This window comes from Mustelus asterias, chromosome 22 (genome assembly GCF_964213995.1).
Source record: "Mustelus asterias chromosome 22, sMusAst1.hap1.1, whole genome shotgun sequence".
NCBI classification, from domain to species: Eukaryota; Metazoa; Chordata; class Chondrichthyes; order Carcharhiniformes; family Triakidae; genus Mustelus; species Mustelus asterias.
The window spans coordinates 7,561,023-7,577,161 of NC_135822.1; the positions used below are offsets into that span (position 1 = coordinate 7,561,023).

Sequence of the window (16,139 nt, forward strand, 5' to 3'; positions counted from 1 at the left end):
AGGACCTCTTCTGTTCAATTCCTGGTTAGGGTCACTGTCTGTGCAGAGTCTGCATGTTCTCCCCATCTCTACATGGGTTTCCTCCGGTTGCACCAGTTTCCTCACACAGTCCGAAAGACGTGCTGGTTAGGTGCATTGACCGTGCTAAATTCTCGCTCAGTGTACCCGAACAGGCGCCGGAGTGTGGCGACTAGGGGATTTTCACAGTAACTTCATTGCAGTGTTAATGTATACCACCTAAACTTTAAAACTTAAAAAATAAAGTACTTCTGTGGCTGTAAAGCAGTTTGGCATGTCCTCGAATTGTGTGAATTCGCCAGTCTTCCTTGATGCGTTTGACAAAAAGATTTTTTTTAAAGTTTATTTATTAGTGTCACAAGTAAGCTAACATTAACACTGCAATGAAGTTACTGTGAAAAATCCCCTGTGGTCGCTGTGCCTTTAAGAGAAGGCTTGGTAAGTGTGTGATTAGGTATTTGACTGTGTGTTTAGGTATTTGACTCTGTACGTGTGTGTGATGATTGAGAAGGCAGGACTATGCTTGGCAGCCGGCTGGGAACAGGGGAGAATGAGATTCCCAAATGAGTGCGTTGCTTCTCACATGATGTTTACTGAAGTGAATCTGTGAAAGTAACACAGCAAGCAGCAACACGGGGGGAAGAAGCTGCTTCCCGCAGTTGGAATAACGCAGCATTTAAATCCCAGGAAGGGGAGGGGAAGACTCTTAAACAACCACATGATCAGCAAAGGGTGGGCTTGAAATCAGGGAACGTGGGATTTGCTGTGATTCCCAAGAGGGGGAGTGAATCTCACAGCCGAATATTTTTGTTGACTTTGCAAAAGTGCTGAATGCAGTTTTGAGTTCCCATTTTGGCCGACATGCTGAGCGTGCCCCAGACACAAGTTTACAGCTACGAGAAGGTTGTGATTTTTATCTCCTGTTGCCTCTCCTTCCTGGGCTCCTCGCTGATCATCGGCAGCCACTTCTGGTGGTCGGACCTGCGGACCAGAGCCCGCCAGCTGCTGGTCTATCTCTCCCTGGCTGACCTGCTCTCGGCTCTTTCCTACTCCTATGGGGTCCTGCGGGATTTCCAGAGCTCCACCTGGGACTGTGTGCTGCAGGGAGCCCTGTCCACCTTCGCCAACACCAGCTCGTTCTTCTGGACAGTGGCGATTGCAGTCTACCTCTACCTGATCATTGTCAAGTCAGAGCAGGCTCTGGCTGATAGCTTGGTCATCTGGTTCCATGCCATTAGGTAAGATTTGATTTATTATTGTCACGTGTATTAACATACGGTGAAAAGGATTGTTTCTTGCGCGCTAGACAGACAAAGCATACCATTCATAGAGTACATAGGGGAGAAGGAAAGGAGAGGGTGCAGAATGTAGTGTTACAGTCTAGGGTGTAGAGAAAGAGTGGCTTAATATATAGTACTTAAAGTTTATTTATTAGTGTCATAAGTCGGCTTACATTAACACTGCAATGAAGTTGCTGTGAAATTCCCCTAGTCGCCACACTCCGGTGCCTGTTTGGGGTCAATGCACCCTAACCAGCATGTCTTTTGGACAGTGGGAGGAAACCTGAGCACCCGGAGGAAACCCATGCAGACATGGGGAGAACGTGCAAACTCCACACAGTGACCCAAGCCAAGAATCGAACCCAGGTCCCTAGTGCTGTGAGGCAGCAGTGCTTGCCACCCTGCCTTTGTGGGAATGCAACCTGGGTGGGATTATGGTCAGTGCAGACTCAATGGGCCGAATGGCCTCCTCCTGCACTGTAGGATTCTATGAAAGAGTTTTTTAACAATAGGTTGAGAGAGAATCTTAACTCTTTAACTCTTTAACTCCCACTTTAACATGGTCAATGCTAAGCAGCACATCTTTGGGACTGTGGGAGGAAACCAGAGCACCTGGAGGAAACCCACGCAGACATGAGGGAGAACGTGCAAGCTCCACACAGACAGTGACCCAAAGCCGGAATGGAAGCCTGGATCCCTGGCGCTGTGAGGCAGCAGTGCTAACCACTGTGCCACCCTGGGTCCATTCAAAATGGCAGCAGGGAAGAAGCTGTTCTTGAGTCAGTTGTCTGGTTGGCTGGGATTCATTCTATTTGTGGATAGTTACAAATGAGTTATTTTTCACTATTTCTGTTGCGTCTTGATTAATAGGAAGAACACTTCAAGCTCAGAATTATATTCCTGTTTGGAGGGTTTTGATGGCGTGGGCTCTCTAAACACAGTTATCCGACACTTTTGTGGGGTGGTGGGGGTTGGTGGCTGCCAGGATGGGCTTCCTGAATGTGGACGTCTGCCATTAACCCAGAGTTAGATTGCGCCCTGCGAACACAGACTGGCTTGCATCTCTTTGGGTGGGTGGGGGGGAGAGAGAGAGAGAGGGAGAGATAACTATATAAATCTGCAAACTAAGGGACAAATCAAAAGGCAGCCCCCTTTAAAGGGACACTGCATTGGAGTAAATGGAATCACAAAGGAAACTTAAAATGTCAGAACGAAATGTGATTGAAAGGATTGATGAAACAGCCCAGCCCCCTGCGGTGCCCAATGTGCACGGAAAACCTGGATCGCTCCAGTTAAAACCACATGCTCCCTTTCCAGGGATGTCCAGCAGTGGGTGGATGGTCAGAGCACAGACTGGTGTGAGCTGGAGAGAGCACATTGCAACCCATTTAAACACCTAGGATAAATTTCACACTCCAACCAGACGTTCTGTCCTTAAAGAAAGAAAATCTAGCAAGTGTTTGACTTTATTTGTATATATTTTTTTGAAATTCAGATGTTTGACTTGAAGCTAAGATTTACTGGCCAGCAATGTCTCATTTCACAAGAGTTAAGATTCTCTCTCAACCTATTGTTAAAAAACTCTTCCATAGAATCCTACAGTGCAGAAGGAGGCCATTCGGCCCATCCGAGTCTGCACTGACCATAATCCCACCCAGGTCGCATTCCCACAACCCCATGCATTTACCCTAGCTGGTCCCTCTGACACTAAGGGGCAATTTTAGCACGACCAATCCATTCTAACTTGCAAACGATGTAGCACAGTGGTTAGCGCTGCTGCCTCACAGCGCCAGGGACCCGGGTTCAATTCCCGGTTTGGGTCACTGTCTGTATGGAGTCTGCACGTTCTCCCCCTGTCTGCGTGGGTTTCCTCCGGGTGCTTCGGTTTCCTCCCACAGTCTGAAAGATGTGCTGTTAGGTGCATTGACCCAAACCGGCGCCGAAGTGTGGCGACCAGGGGAATTTCACAGTGACTTCATTGCAATGTTAATGTAAGCCTTCCTTGTGGCTAATAAATAAACTTTAAATTCAAACGGGGCAGGTTGACTCTGGTGACTCAAGGCCTGGCCATTCCATGGTACTTCGCCAAGGCTGTTGCCTATTTAGTTTACTTGAAGAGGGTGCAATGTGTGTACATTTTCCGGCCTTTTTCAAATAAACCGGTGGGCAACAGCCATTTCCTGGTTTATTTCCCAGGGCAATGTTTTGACCAATCAGAGTCAAACCTGCCTGGTTCATATCTAAACGTTTAGCAAGTGATTGGTGCATTCTCCATGACAGCACCTCTACCAATCAGGGTCCACTTAACAACCAATCAGCACACTCTGCTCATGCAGTATAAATTGTTGTTCGCTTTTACAATTTAGTAGTCTGGTGAATTGTGCTGATGAGTACAAGATGAAAAGCTTCGACAGTGTGTCATTTCTTAGCAAGATTCAAGTTCTGTCCTACCAAACAGGGAGGCATTGGAGAAGAAATAAAAATAACTTTTTTAAAACTAGGAGTCACAATTGATTGGAATCTCCACAGATGACAAAGTGGTTTGAATGAAGATGTAAACTATGTCGGGTGAGATTTCAATTTTAACAGTGCTGTTTGAAACCAAAATTAAATTCTTGTGAATGTTTCTCCTCTGAAGGCAACAGTTCAGGCCACGGTGAACTGTGTGCTGGGAACCTACTGGTAATTCTTGTTCACACAGTGGTTAACATTGCTGCTTCGCAGCGCCAGGGACCCGGGTTCGATTTCTGGCTTGGGTCAGTGTCTGTGTGGAGTTTGCACATTCTCCCCGTGTCTGTGTGGGTTTCCTCTGGGTGCTCCAGTCTCCTCCCACAGTCCGAAAGACGTGCTGGTTAGGTGCATTGGCCATGCTAAATTCTCCCTTGGTGTACCCGAACAGGCGCCGGAGTGTGACAACTAGGGGATTTTCACAGTAACTTAATTGCAGAGTGAATGTAAGCCTACTTGTGACGCCAATAAATAAACTTAAACTTAGAACAGAATGGTTCCAGAGATGAGGAATCTTAGTTACAAGTAAGTTCACAGTAACTTCATTGCGGTGTTAATGTAAGCTCACTTGTGACACTAATAAAATAAACTTGAAACTGTTCTCTTCAGTGGATCTATAGCACAAATTCTTCAATTGGCTTCTTTTCCTTTTCCTTTCCCTTTCCCTGTACCAGTAAAACCTCTGTGGAGGAGTCAGCAAATGAGGGTGGTTGGTTATGTCTCCTCTACGGACGCCTCCGATGTGCATCTTTTAGTTGCTGTACTTGGAATCATTGGTCCCAAGTTTGACTACCTTGGCTTGATAAGCCATTCATATGATGCAGCAACATTGATTTCCTGCACACGATCTCTCTTCCCCAACTCGCACCCAGCCCCGGTCCCCGCCAGAGAAAACCACACCAGAGCACAGCAATGGTGCACCCTGAGCCTGAGTTTGCAGGACTTGCAGAAACCAGGTTCAATTCCTGCCCTGACGGACCTCCAGCAGAAAATCCAGCTGCAGGTACCAAATAAAGTAGGCAGGTAATCGTTGTGGTACCCTGACCCCAACCCATCCTCTATGTCCCGTTTAAACTTGGACCCAAGACGATGGTTGACATGGTGGCACAGTGGTTAGCACTGCTGCCTCAGTGAGACCCAGGTTCAATTCCAGCCTCTGGTCACTGTCTGTGTGGCGTTTGCACATTCTCCCCGTGTCTGCGTGGGTTTCCTCCGGGTGCTCCGGTTTCCTCCCACAGTCCAAAGATGTGCAGGTTAGGTTGATTTGCCATGATAAAAATTGTCCCATAGTGTCAGGAGGATTGAGAGGGTAAATATGTAGAGTTATGGGGATAGTACCAGGGTGGGATTGTTGTCGGTGCAGGCTCGATGGACCAAATGGCCTCCTTCTGCACTGTAGATTCTTTGATTCTAAAATAAGAGCCCTGGGCAGTTACTGTTATAGAATCCATAGCATCTCTACAGTGCAGAAGGAGGTCACTCAGCCCATCGAGTCTGCACTGACTCTCCAAAAAAGTATCTACCCAGCCACCCTGCCCAATCCCTGTAACTCTGCGCATTTTCACAGTAATGTGAAAACACACGGTAATGCAGTGTTAATGTAAGCCCACTTGTGATACCAATAAATAAACATTATACATTTACCATGACTAATCCAGATAACTTGCACATCTTTGGACACCTAAGGGTCAATTTATCATGGCCAATCCATCTAACCTGCACATCGTTGGAGTGTGGGAGGAAACCGGAGCACCCGGAGGAAACCCACACTGGGAGGATGTCTGTGTGGGATTTGCACCGTCACCCAAGTCCAGGAATTGATCCCTGGCACTGAGGCAGCAGTGCCAACCACTGTGCCTCACAATCCTCCTTCAATTTGGATGTTGTGGCCACTTGCAGTGCTGTCAAGTCTGCTCACCCAGAACCGACCAGTGATCGGATATAGATTTGGAGACTTGAGCACAGAGCATTAGATAGACACTAGGTGTAGCATGGAGGGATTGAAGGTGTCTTTTGGATGAGCTAATAAACTGAGGTCCACTCTGGGTGAGGTCCCGGGGGTCCCATTGCAAAGAGGAACATGGATGTTCTCCCCAGTGCCCTGGTTAATATTGAACCCTTAACGAACATCACTCAAACAGGTTATTTGGTCTTTATTTCATGGTGATGTGTGAGAATTGGCTGCTGTGTTTCCTAGAGTACAACAGTGGCCGGAAAAAACAATTCCACAAGGACGCTCATTTAGACTCGAAGCCTTTACTGTTTCTCTCTCCTCAGATGCTGCCAGACCTGCTGAGTTTATCCAGCATTTTCTATCAGATCTCCAGTATCCACGTGCAATATTTTAGAAGTATTTCATCTGTTGTTCATAGAATCCCTACAGTGCAGAAGGAGGCCGTTCGGCCCATCGAGTCTGCACCGACCACCCTGGTGAGGCAGCAGTGCTAACCCTTGTGCCACCGTGCTGCCCAGGTGGATGCTTTGGATTACAAAGGTTGCTATGTAAATGCAAGATATCTTTCTTCCTTTGGCTACATGATGCACACACAGCTTTCAACTGAGCCACGCTTTGTCCATCAATTTCGACTTGCGTGAAAGGTTTTGTTTGTAGAAACGTAATGAATTATCATCTTGTACTGCCAAGTTAATTCTTGTTTCCTTTAGTAACTGGCATCACCAGCTCGGAGACTGGATTCTTCCATTGTTTTAAATCACATGATAGAATTCGTGGGTGACCCATTAAATACGTCAATCTGTTCCCAACTCGAATAGAGTGCAAACAAGTAAACTGATCCTTCTCAGCTGCAAGTACACTTTCCTTTCACCGTTCTCACTGATGAACAGTTGCTTCCAAAAGTCACACAACGTGTTAGTTGCTGAGTGACACATGAGCAGGGGTTAAGTCCCTTTTTCTCCCCTCCTCCCTAAATTTGATTGAAAATAAATAGCCAGATTTGCATTTGTCTAACGCCTTTCTTGACCTCTGGGCGTGGAATCATGGAATCGCTACAATGCAGGAGGAGGCTATTCGGCCCATCGAGCCTGCACCGACAACGATCCCACCCAGGCCCTATTCTTGTAACCCCAATTATTTACCCTGCTAATCCCCCTGATACTAATGGACAACTTATCATGACCAATCAGCCTAACCTGCACATCTTTTGGACTGTGGGAGGAAACCCTCGCAGACACGGGGAGAACGTGCAAATTCCACACAGACAGTGACCCAAGCCGGGAATCGAACCCAGGTCCTTCGCACTGTGAGGCAGCAGTGCTAATCACTGTGCCACATCCTGAAATGCTTTACAGTCGATGAACTAAGTCTGTGGTATTCTTTACTGCAGAGGGCTGTGGAGGCTGGGTCGTTAAGTATGTTCAAGGCTGAGCTAGAGAGATTTTTAATCAGTAAGGGAATCGAAGGTTATGGGGATAAAACGGGAAAGTGGAGTTGAGGATTATCATTTCTGATCAGTCATGACTGAATGGCGGAGCAGACTCGATGGGCTGAATGGCCTACTTTTGCTCCTGTGTTTTCTGGTCTAAGTATGATCACTGTTGTAATGCCAGAAATGTGTCAGCCAATTTGTGCACAGCAACCTCTTAGCAACAGCAAAGAATCAAGTTTTTTAAAAGTTTATTTATTAGTGTCACAAGTAGGCTTACATTAACACTGCAATGAAGTTACTGTGAAAATCCCCTAGTCGCCACACTCTAGCACCTGTTCGGGTACACGGAGGGGGAATTTAGCATGGCCAATGCACCTAACCGGCACATCTTCCGGACTGTGGGAGGAAACCGGAGTGCCTGGAGGAAACCCATGCAGACATGGGGAGAACATGCAGACTCCGCACAGACAGTGACCCAAAGCCAGATTTGAACCCGACTCCCTGGCCCCATGAGGCAGCAATGCTAACCACTGTGCCACCCTGCTGCCCAACTAAATGACCTGATGATCTGTTGTAATTCTTGGCTGAATGATAAATATTGGACAGGGCAACAGGAAGTCTCCATTCCTCTTGGAAACATGACCCTGGGACCCCTGGCTTTTATCTGTGAAGGAGGCAGGAGCTTTGTTGAATTTTATCTGTAAGGTGCTACCTGCCAGCACTCGCCCACTGCTGCAGTGAAGTGCCAGCCTGTATTCTTGACATAAGCTCACGCGGATACTCCTTTGCCCTGGAAGCTCGAATGAAAGCTCCAGAAACCTAGGGGTTAAACTCCAACTGCTCAGCCTTTATTGCGTAAAAATGTGGCCGCCAAACTCGGTAGTAGCTTTCTTTCTGTTTGTCGTGTAAATTCACCCCGTTACTTCCACTATTTTTAGAGAAGTGGCTCCCAAAAGCTAACCCTGCCTGTCACCTTTGGTTTGTGCAATGGTGGAGTATTGTAAACCTGTGTGACAAGCAACATACGTTCTTGTTACTTTGAGCTGGGGCAAATCAAAAATGAATTCCTCCTGGAAAAATGTAATTCCTGTAACTTTGCTGAACGTTATCCGAGCTTCTTAGCTACCTTGTAAATCTAGGTATCCTCAGTAAGGATGCTTGTGCTTGATTTGTGATGTTAAGGCGCTCAATAATGATTCAAGGGTGCCACGTCTAAAACAATTTTCCCTTTTAAACCAATTTTCAAGATTTACAATAGTCATAGAGGTGTATACAGCACTGAAAAAGGCCCTTTGGCCCATCGCATCTAAGCTGGTTAAAAACCAGATTCCAGATAGGCAGGTTTAGGTCTGACATTTCCAAAACACTTTCTTTGCAACTTCCCCACTCCCCACCCTCCTTTCCTCCTCCTCCTTCTCCTTTTCCCCCTCCCCCAAAAGAAAAAAACAAACTTTGTCCAGTGACAGTTTCAGGAAAATTACAATCTCTTATGGCGGCACAGTGGTTAGCACTGCTGCCTCACAGTTCCAGGAACACGGGTTCGATTCCCGGCTTGGGTCACTGTATGGAGTTTGCACCTACCTAACTATTCTAATCCCATTTTCCAGCACTTAGCCTTGTACGCCTTGGCATCACAATTACACATTTAAATACTTCTTAAATGTTATGAGGGTCTCTGACTCCACCACCCTTTCAGGCAGTGAGTTCCAGGCTCCCACCACCCTCCGGGTGAAAAATGTGTTTCCTTACATCCTCTCTAAACCTCCTGCCCTTTACCTTAAATCTATGCCCCCTGGTCATTGATCCCTCCACCAAGGGGAAAAGTTTCTTCCTGTCTATCTAATCGCCTCATACTTTTATACATCTCAATCATGTCCCCCCTCAGTCTCCTCTGCTCCAAGGAAAACAACCCCAGTCTATCCAATCTCTCCTCATAACTAAAACTCTCCAATCCAGGCAACATCTTGGTAAATCTCCTCTGCACCCAATGTTCTCTCATCCTTCTGATATTGGGGATTCCAGAACTGCACACTATGCTCCAGCTGTGGTCTCACAAATGTTTTATACAGTTCCATCGAAACCTCCCTGCTCTGCCTGTCTAGTCCAAGATGTGGAGATGCCGGCGTTGGACTGGGGTGACTCACCTGAAGAAGGAGCGAGACTCCGCAAACTCGTGCTACCAAATAAACCTGTTGGACTTTAACCTGGTGTTGTGAGACTTCTTACTGTGTCTAATTCAATGCGGTCCACTTCCTCCTCTTCTGCCCCACATCAGCCCTGGGACTATGGGTTATTAGATCACTATGATGCTGTCTCTGAAGAGTATTGGTTGGTGAAAAGATTGCCGCTGTTACTAATGGATGTCAATCTCTTTTATGTCTTGCAGTTGGCTTGTTCCTCTTGTGATCACTGCAGCTGCGGTTAGCCTGCAGAAAATAGGTTACGATGCTTCCGATGTGTCTGTGGGCTGGTGTTGGGTCAGCATTCAAGCAGAGGATCATGTCTTGTGGATGCTGCTTACGGGCAAAATCTGGGAGTTTATCGCCTACGTCACCCTGCCTACTCTTTATATCCTCATTAAGAAGCACATCTACAGAGCGGTAAGAAGAAACATTTTGTGATGTTGTTAAGGTGCCAGAACCCCAAGTTACATTAGGAAACCAGACTAGACCCCCAACAATTTTTCCTTTTCGGCATATACGTGAGGATAGAATATTTCTTTCCAGGAATGATTCCACTGACAAATTAGGGATCTTTTATATGAATCAAATTTAACACAGTTTAAATGTAACTCTAACAAATGAATCAGCTTGACCACTAACAGTTGAACAAATATTCAAAGGGAACAACTCTGCTTTTTAGTTTAGGCTGTTCCAGTTCGAGGTAAGCCACATTCATGCATAGATCAAATCCACTTTTAAATATAAACGGTTAGCAATCCCAGGCATATTTGCTTTAACATTTTGTTAATGGTCTTGGAGCTTTCAGAGAGTTCCAGAAGTTTGCAAAATCCTTCTAGCTTCAGCTGCAACTCACTGCTTTCAGTAAGAGCTTTTTTTCCTCCCTGCTACCAACCCAACACATTAATCACATCATCACATGACCCTGTCAATCACTCTAATCAGAAATCACAGGGGAACTTAAGTAAACAAAAGTCCATTAGCTCTACTTAAACACCTGCATGGTTGAAATGCGTAATTGTTCTACTCTCCCAAAGTCCGAGTGGCATTCCTACCAGACATGCCGACTGCCTGCAGCATAAAGCTAAGTTTTTAAACATTCCTCTTAAACATAAAAAAACTACATGGCAGATCTGGCTTATAAAGATTAACGATCCTGAAGATAAATTCCTAGTCCCACCTTCTGGTGATCACCTCGGTTGTGAGGTTGGTGATGTGTGTGTAGGGGAGCAGAATGAGAAACTTAGCTGGATTCCAACCAACCACTGAAAACGAAATATGTCAACTATCATCAGTTGTTGCTGATTTAATTAACCTGTATTTTAATTTTCTTTCAGGGGATGCGATGCAGGTGTTGTTTGCCAGGCAAACATTTTTTTACCCATCCCTAATTGCCCTTGAACTGTGTGTCTCACTCGGCTGTTTCAGAGCGGCAGTTAAGAGTCAACCACATTGCTGTGGGTCTTTTTTAAATTCATTAATGGGACATGGGCATTACTGGCTGGGCCAGCCTTTATTGCCCATCCCTAGTTGCCCAAGGGCAGTTGAGTCAACCACATTGCTGTGGGTCTGGAGTCGCATGTAGGCCAGGTCGAGTAAGGATGGCAGATTTAGAACCATAGAAAATTACAGCTCAGAAACAGGCCTTTTGGCCCTTCTTGTCTGTGCCGAACCATTTTATGCCTAGTCCCACTGACCTGCACTTGGACCATATCCCTCCACACCCCTTTCATCCATGAACCCGTCCAAGTTTTTCTTAAATGTTAAAAGTGACCCCGCATTTACCACTTTATCCGGCAGCTCATTCCACACTCCCACCACTCTCTGCGTGAAGAAGCCCCCCCTAATATTCCCTTTAAACTTTTCTCCTTTCACCCTTAACCCATGCCCTCTGGTTTTTTTCTCCCCTAGCCTCAGCGGAAAAAGCCTGCTTCCATTCACTCTATCTATACCCATCAAAATCTTATACACCTCTATCAAATCTCCCCTCAATCTTCTACGCTCCAGGGAATAAAGTCCCAACCTATTCAATCTCTCTCTGTAACTCAGCTTCTCAAGTCCCGGCAACATCCTTGTGAACCTTCTCTTTCTTTCCCTGAAGGACATTACTGAACCAGATGGATTTTTAATGACAATCTGTGGTAGTTGCATTGGTCACCATTACTGAAACTAGTTTTATATTCCAGGTTTGGGTGGGATGCTCTTTCAGAGAGTCGGTGCAGACTTGATGGGTTGAAAGGCCTCCTTCTGCACTGTAGGGATTCTATTGTTCTATTCTATGGATCCTCTCTCACATTTTTATGCCACCTCCAAAATGAATGTCCCACAAGAACCTCAATGAAAGTCTACTTTTCAGTTCAATGTTCCTGCCACAAATAATGATGGATGTTTCAACATTGACTCATGTGGAACAGTATAACAGCCTGGTACCTCTGCTTGTGACAGACCTCAACATGAAGCCTGCAGATTCACGACACTGCCAACTGTTGCTTGACAGGAAGAGCTAATAACCTGCTGCTTCCACTTTCCATTCTGTCCGTGTAACTTTGCAATAGCCCTGTAACAATGTGAGGAAAAGAATTTATGATCGGACAATTATAGGTTCAGAGTAAACAAAATAAAGATTGTGCATGTTAGTTAGCCCTGCTGCCTCGCAGCGCCAGGGACTGGGATTTAGTTTTTTTAAAGTTTATTTATTAGTGTCGCAAGTAGGCTTTCATTAACACTGCAATGAAGTTACTGTGAAAATCCCCTAGTCGTCACACTTGTTTGGGTACACCTGAGTGAGAATTTAGCATGGCCAATGAATCTAACCAGCATGTCTTTTGGACTGAGAGGAAACCGGAGCACCCGGAGAAAACCCACGCAGACACGGGGAGAATGTGTGAACTCCACACAGACAGTGACCTGAGGCCGGAATTGAACCTGGGATCCTGGCGCTGAGGCAGCAGTGCTAACCACTGTGCCACCGTGCTGCCCAGTGAAGGGAAACTAATCAGACATAAGCCATTCAGCCCATTGGGACTGTTGCGCCATTTAATAGGATGACTGATCCGCACCTGATTTCCAATTTCCTGCCTTTGCTGTATTCAGTGGCAGTGGTTAGCACTGCTGCCTGACAGCACTCTGAACCCGTGTTCGATTCCGGCCTCGGGTCACCGTCTGTACATTCTCCCCGTGTCTCCGTGGGTTTCCTCCCAGGTGCTCTGGTTTCCTTCCACAGTCCGAAAGATGTGCAGGTTAGGTCAGTTGGCCATGCTAAATTGCCCCTTGGTGTCCCAGGATGTATGGGTTAGGGGGAATTAGTGGGGAAAATCCATGGGGCTATGGGGTTGAGGCCTGGGTGGGATTGCTGTCAGTGCAGGCTTGATGGGCTGAATGGCCTCCTACACTGCAGGGATTCTATGATCCCTTCATATTCTTAACCTAAGAACAATCTACCATCTTGATCCTAAAGCTTTGCTTGTCATAGTGTCTCTTTGAGTGAAAAAATTATGGATTCCTACCAGTCACTATGTGGGAAAAGTACTTTTCTGACTTTATTTATTTCACTGCCACAAGTAGGCTTACATTAACACTGCAATGAAATTACTGTGAAAATTCCCTAGTTGCCACACTCTGGCGCCTGTTCGGGTACACTGTCTGTCCGTATGGAGTTTGCACATTCTCCCTGTGTCTGCGTGGGTGTCCTCCGGGTGCTCCAGTTTCCTCCCACAGTCCGAAAGACGTGCTGGTTAGAGTGCATTGGCCATGTTAAATTCCCCCTCGGTGTACCCGAACAGGTGCCGGAGTGTGGCGACTAGGCAGAAATGCAGATTCAATTTAAGCAGTGAAAAGATGGGGTACCTGGAATGGAGAGTTGGAGGAAAGTAAAAATGTTTTCTTTCTCCGTCATGGTAACTAACATTTCCCTTTGCAGCAAATGTGTCGCAGCTCAATAAATTAAACTAAAACTTTTCAGCCTAACTACAGGGATATCGTCCAGGAACGACATCCGTCCCTGGATCCTGGGCCACTTTAAAACAACTAATTGTAACTGAAGGAATCTATTTGTGCCCCTTCAAATTCCAGTTATTTACAATCGGGTCTAATCCTCAAGGTTCAGACGGAATTAGACAAATTCCATATTAGATTTTCCTTTTCCAATAAAAAAAGAGGTAATACCTGATTAAAACAAAGCCGATTTTTAAAAAATGCATATATATATTTTACCCAGAATGAGTTAATCCCTTTTTTTAAATATTAAAAAGAGATGCTGCTGCGTCATACAGTTAATCTTTTCCTTGTGGCTTAGTGAACAATACAACGTTTATGCTCAGACTGAGCTGGTGGAAGGGGGGCGGTGGGGGGGGGGGGGGAAAGAGAGGGGGGCAGCTGGGATGGGGGAGGGGTGTGGGGGGAACCCATTCACATGCCTGTAGGTCTGCCTATAAATAGAAGTGTTTAAATCCAAGCCATTATGAAAAGGCAGTGTTATTTTCCTCCCCTGCTAGACCAGAAAAATCGGATTGGTACAGAGGTCTTGTGATTGAGATTATCATCAGATCTTTTTTGCATGTCTGGTGTTGAGTCACTTATCGGTTCTTGTCGAGGTGAAGGCGAGTTACTTTTGGTATTGTTGTTGCTCTTAAACATACTTCAAGTAGTTCAAAGGTGGAAGCTTTGGGTCATACAATCCCTACAGTGCAGAAGGAGGCCATTTGGCCCATCCAGCCTGCACTGACGACAATCCCACCCATCCCTGTGACCCCACAAATTTACCCTGCTAATTTCCACTGACGGGGAGCAATTTAGCACGGCCAATCAACCAAACCCGCGCATCTTTGGACTGTGGGAGGAAAGCAGAGCACCCGGAGGAAACCCACGCAGACACGGGGAGAACATGCAGACTCCACACAGACAGTGACCCAAGCCGGGAATTGAATCCGGGTCCCTGGCAGTGTGAGGCAGCAGTGCTAGCCACTGTGCCACTGTGCCGCCATGGAGCTTAAACAAAAACCACATATTCCCCAGCACAGAGAAGAAGTCAAGTGTGGGCTGTGGACGATTTCCAGAAGACATTTGATAAGGTGCCATGTCAAAAGTTATTGTGGAAAATTAAAGTGTATGGTGTCGGGGGTAACATATTGGCATGGGTAGAAGCTGACTAGTTAACAGAAAGCAGAGAGTAGGCATAAACGGGTCATTTCTGGTTGGCAAGATCTAACGGGTACCGCCCCAGGGTTCAGTGCTGGGAACTCGATTGTAAAATGTTGAGTGAAGGGACCGAAGATATGGTTCCTAAATTTGCTGATGGCACAAACAAAGGTAGGAAAGTAAGTTGTGAAGAGGACATAAGGAGGCTACAAAGGGATATGGATAGGTTAAGTGAATGGGTAAAGATTTGGCAAATTGAGCATAATGTGGGAAAATCTGGAATTGTCCATTTTGGCAGGAAAAATAGATAATATGCTGCTTTTTTAACTGGTGAGAGATTGCAGAGCTCTGAGATTCAGAGGGATCTGAGTGTTCCAGTGCATCAATTGCAAAGTTAGTATGCAGGTACAGCAAAATAATTAGGAAAGCTGAAAGAATGTTATTGATTAATTGTGAGCAGACCTGAATACAAAAGTAGGGAGGTTATGCTTTAGTTATACAGGGCATTCGCGAGACCATATCTGGAGTACCATGTATAATATTGGTCTCCTTATTTAAGGAAAGATGTAAATGCATGAACGCAGTTCCGGGAAGATTTACAAGACTAATCAGCAATGAGTGAGTTGTCTTCTGACGAAAGGGGCAGAACGGTGGCACAGTGGTTAGCACTGCTGTGCCTCACTGCCAAGGACCCAGGTTCAATTCTGGCCTTGGGTCACTATATGTGTGGAATTTGCATGTTCTCCCCATGTCTCCGTGGGTTTCCCCCGGGTGTTCTGGTTTCCTCCCACATTCCAAAGATGTGTGGGTTAGGGTGATTGGCCATGCTAAATTGACCCTCGTGTCAAGGGGGACTTGCAGGGTAAATATGTGGTGTTATGGGGAAAGGGCCTGGGTGGGATTGTGGTCGGTGTAGATTCGATGGGTCGAATGGCGGCCTCCTGCACTACAGGGATTCTATGAAAGGTTGGACAGGCTAGGCAGGTATTGGCTGGAACTTGGGAGAGTGAGAGACGACTTGATTGAAACATGTAAGATTTTGAGGGGTATTGACGAGGTGGAGATGATGGGAGGAATTCTCTGGCCATTCACGCCGGCAGGATTCTCTGGTCCTGCTGGCAGCGCACCCCCACCCTCCCGCAGGTGACACCAATGGGGAATTCCATTGACAGTGGCAGGACCAGAAAATCCCACTGCCCGCGAATGGCATGTTGCCACCTGCTGCCAAGGAACATGCAGCTGGGAGGCCGGAATCCCCTCTGCCGTTTCCTCTTGTGGGAGAATCTGGAATGAAGACCTCGCTGTTTAAAAATAAGGGGTCACCCATTTAAGACGGGGGTAAGGAGAAGTATTTTCTCAAGAGGGTAATGAGACTGTGGAACCTCCTCCCTCAAAAGGCAGATAAAGCAGAGTGCGTGAATATTTTTAAGGCAGTGGTCGATAGATTCTTGATGAGGAAGAGGGTGAAAGCTTATCGGGGGTAGGCGGGAATGTGGAGTTGAGGTTGCAGTTGGATCGGCCATGATCTTATTGAATGGCGGAGCAGGCTTGAGGGGCCGAATGGCCTACTCCTGCTCCTAGTTCACACGCTCTTGTTTGCCTGATCAGATTTACTTCTCCACATGTACAGC

General features: G+C 46.3%; 1 protein-coding gene across 2 annotated transcripts in view; it reads left to right on the top strand.

Annotated features, from left to right (window-relative positions):
* Window positions 1-564: 564 nt before the first annotated feature.
* gpr157 (G protein-coupled receptor 157) overlaps window positions 565-16,139 on the top strand; it is a 32,674-nt gene continuing 17,099 nt past the window's right edge. For both annotated transcript variants that reach the window (XR_013500529.1, XM_078238698.1), the window contains exons 1-2: window positions 565-1,256; window positions 9,579-9,792. Coding sequence is in view for 1 of the 2 variants with exons in the window: in XM_078238698.1 (XP_078094824.1) it covers window positions 880-1,256; window positions 9,579-9,792 (591 nt within the window). In the remaining variant the exon portion in view is untranslated. The remainder of the gene's footprint in view (window positions 1,257-9,578; window positions 9,793-16,139) is intronic.